The following is a 14,796-nucleotide window of genomic DNA, read 5'->3' on the forward strand; positions in this document are numbered from 1 at the left end:
TGGGGAGCAGTGGTCTTTTGTGTGTGGAAATTGAGGAACACAGTTGTTTTTAGACAACAGTTAGTGGACAGAAAGAAATTGATAGAGGAAGTTAAATTCCTTATCTGGTCATGCTTACATAATCTGGATTCTGGTTTTAATTTTTCATTTGTTCAATGGTCATCTAATCCAGCAGTTTGCGTACATGGATGGTTTGGCAGGACATTATGTATGTGGCAAGTAGCTGAGTGCAGGAAATTCGATCAAAAATGTGCAGGAAAGGGTATGTGTAGCATTGTGGAATCTGTCAGGTGGAAATGCTAATTATGGAGGTGAGTTCATTAATCTATTTTGCCACATACATGCGGAGAACTTGCGCTGTGTTATTATCAAGAAAACTTCTCTGCATGGTATATGGCTTTTGGTAGTGGGGTAACTTCCACATGACTTTGTTTTGCATAATTTTATCCAGCAAAGACATGTTATAGCTGGTTAGTGGTGGGATACTATACTAGGAGAGGAAATGAGTGAATTACAATACTCTAGTATGTTGTGGAGCTTTGAACGGTTATTTTTTATTTATGCAATCATCGCCTAAATATATTGTAACCGCTGTCATGAGCTGATGGGGAAGTTCTATGAACTTTTTGTATTTACCTCTGGTACCCTTCTTTATTACATATATATAACTTTTGCTGATTAAAAAAAATGTTTTTTCGATTTCTTGCTGACACTGTAAAAGATAGTCATTGAAGTTTATTGGTTGTGTACTAGAAATGGTATATTTTAGTTGAATAAAACAGATAATGTGTTTTGAGGTGCAATAAACAGGCTCAAATCATTAATAATAATATTAAGAATATGTTGCTATGAAGATCTGCTGCAAATCTTGGGTAACGTAAAACCATATATTTTTTTTAAAATTAACGGGTATTGCTTTCTAACTCGAATTTAGCACCATATACTGCTGCCTTTTGGTTGACATGCAAATGAGGCAAGTTGAAGATGCCATATTTGAAATAGAAACCACGGATAAAGAACATATAAGTATAAGATTGACCTAGTGGATAGGAAAGAAGGACTTAAGGGTGAAGGGAGAAAGGAGGGAAGAGAGGTCCTAAGTTTGAATCTCCACACTGACATTTTTAACAAAACTAACATTTGCCGATACAAAAAATCACATAAAGAACATTGTGTAATCAACATGCTATGATTTAGCACATTCCATGTTACAATGTGTCTCACCCTTATATTATTTCTAAAAGTTTCCATAAAGACTACAAGAAAGCTACAAAGAAGGCAAAAGAAAGGTGCATATGCTATACACCTTAACCTTATATTAATGATGCATAAAAGGCAATATACCCTTCTCAATGAGATGTAGGAATTATACCCTGGTTGCGTACACTTGTTTTCTTGGACATGGGACATGCAAGTGCAGATCGTTGCTTGGTTAACCCTTCAATGATAAAAGAAAGTGCCCCATAAGCAATGCAGCTCTGTAGAAGTGATTGGGGTGTACCTGGAGAATCCTAAAGGATGAGTCATAATAACAATAAAAACGTACAAGAGAAGAAAATTAAATACATATTTTTCTTTTTAGTGAATAAATTACATACATATAGAGATAGACTTATACAAAAGAATTGATTGAAATGCCTGAGTCACTAAAGCAGCTTTTTGTTTTGTTTTGTTAGACCATTCAACATAGTAATAAACCTCAACCTTTCCCCAGCCAGCAATTGGAGACAAAATTGTCTCAAGTGTTTGGCATGAAGGATCATGTTTATTCAGAGATTTCAACAATGAAAGACAAATTAAAATTCATAGGTTTGAGAAAAGGTTTGGTCAAAATAGGTAAGATTACTGTGAGCTTTATCCTTAATTTCAATTGGTGCAGAGACCAACAAGTTAATAAAAATTTCAAGTAAAGGATGATAGTTCATCAATTATTAAAAGAAGGGATATACCAGGAAAACTTGTAGCAAGACCAGCGCAGCATCCAGCTACCCCAGCATTAATGGCTGCAGATGTGAAAGGAATCACATTATCAGTGAGAGAACATTATATTGGCGAGGCTTTTTTAAATTGGTTTCTAACATATTTGGCTGAATTAGAAGTTTGTTTTCCCAAATTAGACCTCTTTGCCAAAGGAACATATTTTTATGAGTGTTTTTGTAACACTTTTCATGTAGCATCTGAACACTACCTTATCATAATTCCTTCTTTCTTTTCATTATTAGTTTCCAACTAACTTTTTAGCTTCCAATTAACTTATATGTTAAGTTTTGTCAAACACATCATTGAAATTAAATATTTTATACCATCATCCTTTCCTCGAAGTCTTCCCAATATGCAGAAAACCACACTATCAACTCCGGATAAAATTGCAAATGTCTAATGAAAAAGAAGACAAAAAAGGAGACCTTGGATATAAGAGACACAAGTGAGTATAAGATGCCAGAGGAGATTCGTAAGCTTACTAAGCTACATCATCTTCTGTCTTATTATATGGGTTTAATTCGATTGAAGGATATTGGAGGCATGACATCCCTACAAGAGATACCTCCAGTGATTATAGAAGATGATGGAGTGGTGGTCATTAGAGAGGTAGGAAAGCTAAAGCAGTTAAGGGAACTGTTGGTGGTAAAATTTAGGGGAAAACACGAAAAGACTGTGTTCCGTAATAAATGAGATGCCACTCTTGGAGGAACTGTTGATGATGAAGAAATTGACTTGTACATTATGTGGCAAGTAGCTGAGTGCAGGAAATTCGATCAAAAATGTGCAGGAAAGGGTATGTGTAGCATTGTGGAATCTGTCAGGTGGAAATGCTAATTATGGAGGTGAGTTCTGGTGCAGCGGTAAAGTTGTGCCTTGGTGACTTGTTGGTCATGGGTTCGAATCCGGAAACAGCCTCTTTGCATATGCAAGGGTAAGGCTGCGTACAATATCCCTCTCCCATACCTTCGCATAGCGAAGAGCCTCTGGACAATGGGGTACGAAGTTCATTAATCTATTTTGCCACATACATGCGAAGAACTTGAGCTGTGTTATTATTAAGAAAACTTCTCTGCATGGTATATGACTTTTGGTAGTACTGGGGTAACTTCCAAATTTTGTTTTGCATAATTTTATCCAGCAAAGACATGTTATAGCTGGTTAGTGGTGGGATACTATACTAGGAGAGGAAATGAGTGAATTACAATACTCTGGTATGTTGTGGAGCTTTGAACGGTTATTTTTTATTTATGCAATCATCACCTAAATATATTGTAACCGCTGTCATGAGCTGATGGGGAAGTTCTATGAACTTTTTGTATTTACCTCTGGTACCCTTCTTTATTACATATATACAACTTTTGCTGATTAAAAAAAATGTTTTTTCGATTTCTTGCTGACACTGTAAAAGATAGTCATTGAAGTTTATTAGTTGTATACTAGAAATGGTATATTTTAGTTGAATAAATCAGAAATAATAATAAAACAGATAATGTGTTTTGAGGTGCAATAAACAGGCTCAAATCATTAATAATAATATTAAGAATATGTTGCTATAAAGATCTGCTGCAAATCTTGGGTAACGTAAAACCATTTTTTTTTTTAAAAATTAACGGGTATTGCTTTCTAACTCAAATCATTTTAGCACCATATACTGCTGCCTTTTGGTTGACATGCAAATGAGCAAGCTGAAGATGCCATATTTGAAATAGAAACCACGGATAAAGAACATATAAATATAAGATTGGCCTAGTGGTTAGAAAAGAAGGACTTAAGGGTAAAGGGAGAAAGGAGGGGAGAGAGGTCATAAGTTTGAATCTCCACACTGACATTTTTAACAAAACTAACATTTGCCGATACAAAAAATCAGATAAAGAACATTGTGTAATCAACATGCTATGATTTAGCACATTCCATGTTACAATGTGTCTCACCCTTATATTATTTCTAAAAGTTTCCATAAAGACTACAAGAAAGCTACAAAGAAGGCAAAAGAAAGGTGCATATGCTATACACCTTAACCTTATATTAATGATGCATAAAAGGCAATATACCCTTCTCAATGAGATGTAGGAATTATACCCTGGTTGCGTACACTTGTTTTCTTGGACATGGGATATGCAAGTGCAGATCGTTGCTTGGTTAACCCTTCAATGATAAAAGAAAGTGCCCCATAAGCAATGCAGCTCTGTAGAAGTGATTGGGGTGTACCTGGAGAATCCTAAAGGATGAGTCATAATAACAATAAAAACGTACAAGAGAAGAAAATTAAATACATATTTTTCTTTTTGGTGAATAAATTACATACATATAGAGATAGACTCATACAAAAGAATTGATTGAAATGCCTGAGTCACTAAAGCAGCTTTTTGTTTTGTTGTTAGACCATTCAACATAGTAATAAACATCAACCTTTCCCCAGCCACCAATTGGAGACAAAATTGTCTCAAGTGTTTGGAATGAAGGATCATGTTTGTTCATAGATTTCAACAATGAAGACAAATTAAAATTCATACCTTTGAGAAAAGGTTTGGTCAAAATAGGTAAGATTACTGTGACCTTTATCCTTAATTTCAATTGGTGCAGAGACCAACAAGTTAATAAAAATTTCAAGTAAAGAATGATAGTTCATCAATTATTAAAAGAAGGGATATACCAGGAAAACTTGTAGCAAGACCAGCGCAGCATCCAGCTACCCCAGCATTAATGGCTGCAGATGTGAAAGGAATCACATTATCAGTGAGAGAACATTATATTGGCGAGGCTTTTTTAAGTTGGCTTCTAACATATTTGGCTGAATTAGAAGTTTGTTTGCCAAATTAAACCTCTTTGCCAAAGGAACATATTTTTATGAGTGTTTTTGTAACACTTTTCATGTAGCATCTGAACACTACCTTATCATAATTCCTTCTTTGTTTTCATTAATAGTTTCCAACTAACTTTTTAGCTTCCAATTAACTTATATGTTAAGTTTTGTCAAACACATCTTTGAAATTAAATATTTTATACCATCATCCTTTCCTCGAAGTCTTCCCAAAATGCAGACAACCAAACTATCAACTCCGGATAAAATTGCAAATGTCTAATGAAAAGGAAGACAAAAAATGAAGATAATTAATGAATGGACATGTTCAAATAGGTATTAAGTTTGCAAAGTAAAAAGCCGGGCAGAAAATAAACAACATTGATCTCTGGTATACCTTAGCATTAGATCCTGCTTCTATAAAGGATCCTTTAAAGCCTTTCTTCTTAATCAATCCAGCACCTGAAAACAGACCCATTGAAAGCATCCTTGAGCACGAACAGAAATATCGACCAACTATCAAACTCTAAGAATTTGAATTTCTTGATCATAATCCTCTGCCAGCATTTCAAAGATAGCATAGATACACAAATATAACCTATGATTGAATAAAGCAGAAAATTTAGTTCAAAATCCATTTCTCTAGTTACTTGTTAGGAAAATATTATATAGATTCAAAATTTTAAATGATGTTACTCACTCACTCCTCTCCATCTTCACTCAAAGGTAATAAACAACTAATAACTAATAACAGAAAAGATTTGAAGGTGAAATTATCTACCAATAGATTCCTCTTTAAGTTGTGTACAGGATATAAACAAAACGGCATATACTCCCAAATTAAAAATTTCTCAGAGGATGCTATAAATTCAAGAAAGAAAAAACAATTTCAAATTGCAAATTCCGTGTAGCCTATTTGATTAAGAATAAAACTTAGATTTAGTTGCAGTTCATTAAGTGTCTTTAGAGTCAATTCTCCTGCCAGAATTGGAGTTTTACTTTCTAAACCTTTAATACAAATCTTTATTATGTGAATTACAAGTGAAACTCCAATTATGATTGAAAAACAACATTAAAAGTACCTAAGGAACTGCTTCTAAGAAAGTTAAAATACCAGAAACAAGAGAATGACGAAGAAAAACAGAAAAAGAAATGGTAACATCACAAAAAGTAAACATAAAGCACATGCAAGTCCAAGTCAGAGAGAGGACCATAGCCGAAAAGGGAGCCGGTGAGGGCGCCACAAGCAGTGCTAGTGGCGGCAGGGAGAAGAAGGAAAGCCGTGGGGGACGGAGTAGAGGAAGGACCTACAGATTTTGTAGGATTGGGAGCATTGTTCACGTCACTAACCGAATTAACTGTTGCATCCGATGCCATCACTTTTGAGTTTTGACGATGGGGTTACCCTGCTCTTGACTTGAATTTATTCCACACTAACAACATTACCTCTTTCAACAACAAACTAATCAACACTGCTATTCACAATTATTAATTAGCTAAGTAAATATTTAGGAACACAAGGTCCTTCTCTGACTATGTCAGTTATGCAATCCTCATTGTTATTAACGATAATCAAATTCTTTAAAGTATGAAAACAAAGTTCTGTATAGAAACCAACGAAATGGGATATTTTTTCTTCCTTTTTTCTTGAAAAAAAAAATCTCTCAAAGTATATAGAGTAAGCCAAGCAGATACACAAGATATCACCATTCTGCTTTTGAAAATGGATTAATAAAAAGTGGCCTCTTGAACACTTCTTCCATATATGCGTTGACACTTTCTGTCTCTTTGATGTGCTAGATAAGTCTACAAAAATACAAAGTCTTCATCCTACAAATACCTGAAATCAGAGCTAGCCTCAAACAGCGGAAATGTCTGTGTCCTTTGCTGTTCTGCAACAGCGTATGGCATAAAGTGAAGGAGCCAATCTCATCAAAGGTCATGCAAATAATTCAAATGAGAATATCAGATCTTCATGTGTGACTGACATTTAAAGTTACAATCATGCCTTGATCAGAAGATCTCTATGGTAAGATTCCTGTTTAAGTTAACAATTTAAGTTAAGGGAAGCAAATTTAGAGACCTATTCTCTCGGTAAGTTAGTAATTCGTATGTAAAAGTTCTTTGTCTACTGTCATGGCTTTGGTATTTTTGGAACTGTATACTTTATTTTATTTTGTTCTATTGTCATGCCGTGACTTCTCCAATCAACCTAAAAATCTTCTACATAGAGACAAAATGCTGCCCAGCAGCTCCCATAGGTTACCTGCGCATCTTGTGCTAAATATTAACAAGGAATACTACAACTATTGGTGTTCTATCGGATGTCAGTACTGAATTACTATTTCATTCAGCTGGTAGTGACCAAAGCGAATTGTGTACATAAGCGCAAGAGTTTCACAAACATTGACCCATTTTGAATCTTAGACAAAACGTACTTCTTTTTCATCAACTTATTTTTCACCAAAATACATATTTGATATCATTATCCACGGACATATGAAATGAATGAGTGCTAAATACAACATCCGTAACACGACCAATGCCAGGTAGCAATAGAAATGCCAACTGGAATGCCATTATCCAGCAAGAAATACATACAGCTCCACCCTGAAAAAATACTGAACAACTCATGATAGCCAAAATCAAATTCTATCCAGCAGCCAATCTGCGATCCATTTTCTCTAACTTACAAGGAGCTACATCTGTTCAAAGACTTATTCGCCCTCGTTCAGTATAGGTACAATGAGTGGTTTCATTTGTGCCAGATATACAATCGCCCACCTAAAAGAACAGAGGAAAGATCAAAGTCAGCATATGACAAAGAAGACACGATTTGGTATTTACAAGCTATAAAAGAGACCAATCAAAGATAGAAATTAGCACACTGAAAAATCAATGAAGATGGGATTCATTAATACGTAGATAGAAAAGTTGGGAATGAATAATTAATAAAAAAAGATCACTAAAGGTCAAACCCCACCCCGCCCCTAAAATAAACAAAACATAAACCCTTTTGGACATACAGTTACTCGCATTCATCAAATTTTATCACAAGCTCCTTGTGAATGATGAAATATGCATAATGAAGAACATTAATACAAGTACATAAACTATTTATAATTTCCTCTAGTAAAATCATACATTTAGGATGTGCATAAAAGAATGACAAGAAGTAGTTATACGATTGTATCAAAGAGAAAGAGAATCTTCACAGACTATTTAACAGTTGGACATATATTTAAGTTACTACTATTCACAATGGAGAACACTGTGGCATGACAGGCTCCTTTTTTCCCAATCAAACACAATGCTCTGCTTTGAACATAATAAAGCATCAAGTCTTATATATGCCAGGTACAATTACTTGAATTATCCCACTTTTTATGGAGTTTAGTTATTCTGCTTCAATTACTATTTATGAGGGCTGCTATACAGCTTTAGTAATTTGACAATAAACACAAAAGTTAGTGTGGCAGTATCAAGGTCTATGAGAATGAAAGAACAGCTACAAAAACAAACAACTTCAGCATTAATTATGTGCACGTGACTACATGTCATCCTGTGAGTGGAGTTATCTGCATGGGGAAAAATTCAAGTCATCTAGTAATTTCTTCTTCTATTCTGATCAATAAAGTCCTTACCAGGGGAAATAAGAAACATAGGTGCACAAGTTCTCTAATTACTGTTTTAACTTTATACAAAACAAAAGATGAATGCCCATCAAACAACACTTACATCATCCAGCAGCAAATTGTTGCAGTAATTACCAAAGTAAGGTGAAATCTGCAACAGAATAAAAAGAGATTAGTGTGCATTGAAGAATAGTGACACAGTAATGAATATTTGTGGGATTTGTGTGCATGTAAGTCTGCATATATATATATATATATACTTCATAGTCTGCTCAAGTCACTAAATAAATCTCTATATGTTGCATTACCAAACACAAGAGTTGCTATAAATAGTTGATAACCATATCAAGTTATCAATTATTAATTGTGTGTTTTTACGTTCTCACACTTTCCATCGCAACTCAACATAAAAGAGCCAAAAAGTTGGATTGGCATTCAGTCATAACCAAGGCAACACCACATGCCTAAAGGAAGGAATCATGTACACTCTAACCATCTTTACAAGCAGAGAAATGCCAGACAAACAATTAACATCTAGGAATACATGTTTTTTTTCTTTTACAAAATACTGACCAATTCATATCCTTCCCAAGTGCACAGCCATGACTGACCATAAATACCTTAAAATTAACATGTTAAACTTCTGGACGAATATAATTTGTTTCTCTATTCTAAGCTGTCATTATATTCTTGGTAATCAAGAATTAAGAAAGACAGTCTTCATCTAATTTCATCACCCTAAATCTTCTCAACTTCAAATCAGCAGCTGGATCCAAAATTACAGAAAACAACAAAACGCATTCATCCAAACAATCCCTAACTTCGTCCGATCAAAATCCCGCTGATTGCAACAACAGAATTAAATCAAAACCAACGATGAGATAATTCATTCATATAACCAACCAAATTACAAAAAAAAAAAATTCACGAACGCTGCACTATACTCCAATTGAATGCAGAATACTCTAATTCCTCAAATACGCACCACTCTCGAGATTGCTAGGGCATCAAAATTGATACATCGTGAACGTAACAAAAAAAAAAACGAAAGAGAATCGGAAGGAGCATACAGATTGGTAGAAGGTCCTCTGTTGCAGCAAATTCTGGTGCAGAGGCACGCGATGATTCCGATCACTACGAAGATCAGCGTCGTCACCAAGAACCCCATGTCGATTCGCTTCCCTTCCAGATCCCGATCAGAGAAAACGAATTCCTACCGCGAATTAAAAATAATAATATAAAATACGAGTTAATTGATTGGAGTGTTTGGTTGCCGAGAAAATGGTGGAAAGAGAAAGAAAATGGAAATAGGAAAAGAGAAAAAAAGGTTGGAATAATGTAATTAGTTTGTTTGTTACCTCCGAACTCTGAAGCAGAGATCTCACTGTGCTCTGTCCTCTGAATCGATCAGTTTTCTGCTTCAGAATGAATTGGGCTTAGGCCCAAAACATAGCCCACTGTTGTCGGGCATTGTTACATGCACCCAGCGAAATTATTGATACGTTTAATAATTTTATGATTTTTCTATTTTGTCTTTCCATAAAAGAGATATGGATGAGCTCATCCGTACTAGACTTATGAATTAGTTGATTCCTAAGTGTTTTTTATATATCTTTTTATCAAAAATACTCATGAATTACATGATCTGAGTGTTTTTTTTTTTAATTTTTTAATAAATTAATTTTTTTTTAATAGTAAATATTTTTTATTTATAAAAAAATATATAAATTAAATAATTTGTATAAGTTATATTAAAAATAATTATCACAAAATTTATTATTTAAATTTACATGTTTATTAAATATACATTAAAAATTTTTAGTGTTATATGTAACATTATTTATTTTATAATATAATTAAATTATTAGTACAGTTGATTAGAATGTCTTACTAATAACCTCAAAGTCATATTGAACTTTACATGTGTCATGTCCAATTGGTAGTAGTAGTGTGTTATTCTTATTTATTGATTTTTTTTGTGATTGAAAAAAATATATATATGTTAAAGCCCTTTAAATTTATCTTTTTTAAAAGGAGACACTTAGTTTTCATTTTTTTTCAACTAATCCTTAAATTATAGATATTATTTCAATATTTTTTATGTAAACTTTGCGTCAAATATAATGAAATGTATGATTTAAAATATATATATATATATATATATATATATAATGAAATGTTATTGATCATTAATTTAGACTTTTCGTATATTTTACAAAAAATAGTTGGGAGTAAACACTCTCATTCCATAATATACATGGGAGTGCGGAAAATAAATGCCATATACATGCTAATTACCCAAATCAATGGGGACAACATTCCACATGCCATACCCTCAACCAATCGCAAATCAAGTTTATTTATTCTCCTTGGAAGACTACCATAACTAAGAAGTCCACGCAACAATTGTTGTCTTCGAAATATGACCTTAGCATTGAATCCTTTGTTAGTCATACTGTAATTACTGTTGATAATCATTGCATTAAATCCTTGTTGGTTATGCTGTTCGCTAAGTTCACAAGTGTGTTAGCTCTGGGTGGTAGAACAAGCATAAAGTAACTTCTATATATCCATTCCTTCGACAAAAATGTTGTTTACTGATCTACAAGCAAGCTGTTTGTTACACTAACAATCTGACTCACAGTCATGCAAATAGCCAACTCTTGGAAGAAGAATTTGTAAAAACAAGATCCACAATCGAAAGAAGAGACCGTCACCACAATGATATCTCAACTAAGCTTCAAGATCACATTCACAGCTGATTAACTACAACCAAGAAGGGTAAAAGAACAAAGCAACTAAAAGAAGAACTTTCGTGGGGATGCTCTAGATGCAACCGTTGATGGATAGTTTGAGGACTTGGGAGGAGGAGACACTGCCTTGCTTTCTTGACCCCCAAGCTCTCTGTCAAGCAACTTAGCTGCCCTTGGATCTGTTAGTAGTGTCTTCTGGAAGGACTGTGAGAAGCCAGTTGCAATGATAGTGACATGAATCTCCCCATTGTAGCGATCATCAACAACGGCACCAAATATAATATTGGCAGAAGGGTCGGCTAAACTTGTCACCACCTACAGCAGTTATGAAGTTTTGAAAACAGGATACAAATGTTCACAACAAATTCATAAGATCAAAAGAATGCTGAAATGTTCCTTCTGACAATAAAATTCTTAAGTACCTGAGACACTCTGTTCACTTCTTGCAGAGTTATGTCTCTCCCCCCAGTAATGTTATACACTACTCCAGTAGCTGACTGAATAGAAGAGCCAATTAAAGGAGCCAAAGTAGCCTGTTCTGCAGCTTCTTCTGCCCGGTTTTTACTGGAGGAAACACCCACACCAAGCATTGCAGTTCCAGAGTCTTTCATCACAGCTTTTACATCAGCAAAATCCACATTTACAAGCCCAGGTATCTGTAAAAAGACACATAACACTGAATAACATCCTGATAAGCTGACATCAAAATGTACTTCACATTAATTGTCCAATTATGATGGAGGAGCAACACTGAAATGAGTTAGGAGGAAAGGATATGGAAAATGATTCAAGCCTTGAATGTCTCCTCTTTTCTTCACTTTCTATCAATCTAAAGGGATCACCAGATAGAAAGTCTGAAAAAATTGCTAATCAATATCAACTCACTGTTATGATGTCTGATATTCCCTGTACTCCTTGTCGTAGAACATCATCTGCTAGACGGAAAGCATCCTGAAGAGGTGTCTGCTCATCAGCCATGTCAAGCAGGCGGTCATTTGGAATCACTATAAGTGTATCCACATTTTTCTGCAACTTTTCAATGGCTTCCAGTGCCTGAAAGGATGACATCTGAATTTAACCTCTCAAAGTATCCTCGAAAGCAAGACAATATAATAAACATCAAAAAATTATCAAAATACATGATCATAGTTCATCCATAACTAAGATTATTATAAGTTAATAACGCATGATTTATGACTAGCTGCAAATGAGTATAAATGAAAAAAAGGAAATCCCAAGTTTTTTAGCACACTTGAAGGAGAATTGCATCCGTATAGCATACTAATCATATTCTCAATCACAAAAAGAATGACACCTGCCTGCAGTGATCTTTTGCGTCCTTCAAAACTGAAGGGATAGGTAACAACACCTACTGTCAAGTAACCTGCCTCTTTAGCTATTCGGGCCACTACTGGGGCAGCACCAGACCCAGTTCCCCCACCCATGCCAGCAGTTACAAACACTAAATCTGATCCTTGAAGAGCATTGGCAATAGCTTCTTTTGATTCCTCAGCAGCTTGTTCCCCCAAAAGTGGATTCCCACCAGTACCTGCATCTCTATCAAGCAACTCGAATCAAAGGTCACATTGGAGTGAAGCTACACACACACACATATAGATCACATGATTGCAACATATATGCATGTTATAATCAAGTACAAAGGAACCCCCTAGGCATAAAATGCAACTTCCTGACCTAATCCACGAGTCAGAAGCTCTCCAATTTTGATAGGGTTCTCAGCAGCAGAATGCAACAGTGCTTGAGCATCAGTATTTATAGCATAAAATTCTACACCCTGATTGAAAAAAATAATAATAAAGCACAATACAATACAACATTAACAAAAATATAAAGTGTACCTTAATGAATCCAATTTGTAACTATGATAGACCCCTCGATATTTGGTTAAAATTGGTTTTAGCCTCTATAATTTAAAAACCATGGTCCTCGTATTTCTGAAATTTGGTGAATTTTGTCCCACCCTATACTTCATTTTGACCTGACCAAGTCCATCACATTTCAAAAAATGTACGTACTAACCAGTTTTGAATAAATTGAGAAACCTAATGCACATTTTACCCAAAAAAGAAACATATCCCATAAAAACAAACCCACCAAAGTTATCACACAATCTCACATTGTTCATAAATAACCCACTAACAGATATTGAGTAAATGAAAATGGGAAAAGAAAAACTCACGTGCAATCCGCAACCGATCATGCGGTTAACAGCATTGTTGCCGCCGCCGCCAACACCGACAACCTTAATCTTAGCGCTGTCGACTGTCGAGAAGGAGCAGCATGTCACGGACGCGAAACGACGTCGCTGGGGTTCGAAGGCGCACCTTCTGCTTCTAGGGTTCAGGGAAACGCAGTTTCTTTGAACGAAAGAGGAGGAAGGCAGTGCGTTGTGGCGAATTGGAGTGGGGTTTGTGAGTGGCAGCATGGCCATTGCAACACTTCTAGGATTTAGGGTTGATGGTGAAGAATTTGGGATTTAGGGTTTAGTGTTTTAGGGGAAGATGAGAATTGAGTTCAGTTTTCAAGTTTCACGTTGGTTTGGATTGGAAACGGTTGAAGGAAGAAAAGCACAACAGAAGGTTATGCACACAGTCTAGCAGAGTAGCAATAGTGGTCACTGAAGTCTAAAACCCTTGCGTTTTACTTTTGTCTTTTTTTATATATAAAAAAAATAATGCACCACAGAAATGAAAAAGAAAAAAGTTGATACTATCAGTATATGACAGATATTTAAAATTAAAAATACAATACAATATATAAAATATAAAAAAAATTATTGTATTTATAATATAAAATATAAAGTTTAGATATTTATAATTTTGCTTATAGGATAAAACACTGCTTTAATGATGAAAAGTTAAAAATTAATATTATTTATTTAATAAAATAGTTGTTTTAAGATTAATTAAAAAAATTTAACTATTAATTAAAATAGTTGTAGAAAACAGATATCGTTTTATTGGATAATTAGTTAAAAGAGTAACTTGTTTTAATTTCTCTTTTATTTACACAAAATTCCTTTTTATTTATAATATTTAACATGAAATCTCTCCTCTATAATTGCATGCGTCATGATAAAAAAATAATTTAATGAGAGTAACCTCATGATGATTAAAAAAAATAACATAACTTTTTTATCATGATAAAACAAAAATTAAACTTGAAAAAGAATAATTCTCCACCTCCACGAGAATGTTTTTGTGAAAATATATATTAAAAACAATTATTAGGAATTATAGTTCCCCTAAAAACTACATATCAAACATGATAAATTAAATTTTCCAAATTAAGATTCGTTAAAAGTGAAAATTTATTCTCTATCAAATGTCCAAATTTATTCTCTACTAAAATTTCAAATTAAGATTCCGCAAAAGGGAAAATTTATTCTCTATTAAATTTTCCAAATTAAGAACTTTTTTGACACATCATCTCTAAAATCTAAATAATTGTAAAACTAAATTCTAACTTAGTGTTGTCATTACTGCCATTGATCCCCCAGATATGATCAGCATTTCCATTTTTCGAACCATTTTAACTACTATGGGCAGCACACATTCGGGTAAACTAAACATTAACACCAAAAAGAAAGAAAGCAAAAATTAAA

General features: G+C 34.2%; 3 protein-coding genes across 6 annotated transcripts; all 3 read right to left on the bottom strand.

The window, feature by feature from the left end:
- Positions 1-1,147: 1,147 nt before the first annotated feature.
- LOC114396755 (mitochondrial import inner membrane translocase subunit TIM22-3-like) lies at positions 1,148-6,402 on the bottom strand. 2 transcript variants are annotated; one of them, XM_028358898.1, is made up of 5 exons: positions 5,995-6,402; positions 5,181-5,245; positions 2,304-2,376; positions 1,950-2,003; positions 1,148-1,501 (listed from the first exon to the last, which is right to left on the bottom strand). In XM_028358898.1, the coding sequence occupies exons 1-5, from the start codon at positions 6,158-6,160 to the stop codon at positions 1,350-1,352; spliced, it is 510 nt and encodes a 169-aa protein (XP_028214699.1). In that variant the 5' UTR covers positions 6,161-6,402; the 3' UTR covers positions 1,148-1,349. The 2 variants fall into 2 exon arrangements, with proteins under 2 accessions (XP_028214699.1, XP_028214700.1); XM_028358899.1 differs by lacking the exons at positions 1,148-1,501; positions 1,950-2,003; positions 2,304-2,376 and adding exons at positions 3,862-4,191; positions 4,637-4,690; positions 4,990-5,062.
- A 708-nt stretch (positions 6,403-7,110) lies between these two features.
- On the bottom strand, positions 7,111-9,874 carry LOC114396757 (V-type proton ATPase subunit e1). Of its 3 annotated transcripts, none has more exons than XM_028358901.1 (4): positions 9,777-9,874; positions 9,489-9,631; positions 8,522-8,569; positions 7,111-7,567 (listed from the first exon to the last, which is right to left on the bottom strand). In XM_028358901.1, the coding sequence occupies exons 2-4, from the start codon at positions 9,584-9,586 to the stop codon at positions 7,501-7,503; spliced, it is 213 nt and encodes a 70-aa protein (XP_028214702.1). In that variant the 5' UTR covers positions 9,587-9,631; positions 9,777-9,874; the 3' UTR covers positions 7,111-7,500. The 3 variants fall into 3 exon arrangements, with proteins under 3 accessions (XP_028214702.1, XP_028214703.1, XP_028214701.1); XM_028358902.1 differs by lacking the exon at positions 9,777-9,874 and having other exon boundaries at positions 7,111-7,393; positions 7,477-7,567; positions 9,489-9,767; XM_028358900.1 differs by lacking the exon at positions 9,777-9,874 and having other exon boundaries at positions 9,489-9,767.
- A 1,084-nt stretch (positions 9,875-10,958) lies between these two features.
- Positions 10,959-13,819, bottom strand: LOC114394570 (cell division protein FtsZ homolog 1, chloroplastic-like). The gene is made up of 6 exons (XM_028356185.1): positions 13,372-13,819; positions 12,867-12,966; positions 12,491-12,720; positions 12,057-12,224; positions 11,594-11,827; positions 10,959-11,486 (listed from the first exon to the last, which is right to left on the bottom strand). Exons 1-6 carry the CDS (start codon positions 13,621-13,623, stop codon positions 11,217-11,219), a joined length of 1,254 nt encoding a protein of 417 aa, XP_028211986.1. The 5' UTR covers positions 13,624-13,819; the 3' UTR covers positions 10,959-11,216.
- Between the last annotated feature and the right edge of the window lie 977 nt (positions 13,820-14,796).

This window comes from Glycine soja, chromosome 18 (assembly GCF_004193775.1).
Source record: "Glycine soja cultivar W05 chromosome 18, ASM419377v2, whole genome shotgun sequence".
In the NCBI taxonomy this organism is placed as follows: domain Eukaryota; kingdom Viridiplantae; phylum Streptophyta; class Magnoliopsida; order Fabales; family Fabaceae; genus Glycine; species Glycine soja.

Bases quoted from the DNA above. Each gene is read 5' to 3' on its own strand.
- LOC114394570 (XM_028356185.1), bottom strand. From the start codon at position 13,623: ATGGCCATGCTGCCACTCACAAACCCCACTCCAATTCGCCACAACGCA. The intron at 12,721-12,866 runs GTCAGGAAGTTG...ATAGAGATGCAG, and splicing joins GCTTCTGACTCGTGGATTAG to GTACTGGTGGGAATCCACTT. The intron at 12,225-12,490 runs GCAGGTGTCATT...TCATCCTTTCAG, and splicing joins GACGCAAAAGATCACTGCAG to GCACTGGAAGCCATTGAAAA.
- LOC114396755 (XM_028358898.1), bottom strand. From the start codon at position 6,160: ATGGCATCGGATGCAACAGTTAATTCGGTTAGTGACGTGAACAATGCT. The intron at 5,246-5,994 runs GTCCTCTCTCTG...GTCTGTTTTCAG, and splicing joins CGGCTCCCTTTTCGGCTATG to GTGCTGGATTGATTAAGAAG. The intron at 1,502-1,949 runs GTATATCCCTTC...AGGATTCTCCAG, and splicing joins TCTTGCTACAAGTTTTCCTG to GTACACCCCAATCACTTCTA.
- LOC114396757 (XM_028358901.1), bottom strand. From the start codon at position 9,586: ATGGGGTTCTTGGTGACGACGCTGATCTTCGTAGTGATCGGAATCATC. The intron at 8,570-9,488 runs GTATGCTCCTTC...ATTCTGTTGCAG, and splicing joins AGAGGACCTTCTACCAATCT to ATTTCACCTTACTTTGGTAA. The intron at 7,568-8,521 runs GTAAGTGTTGTT...CTGTTCTTTTAG, and splicing joins ACAATTTGCTGCTGGATGAT to GTGGGCGATTGTATATCTGG.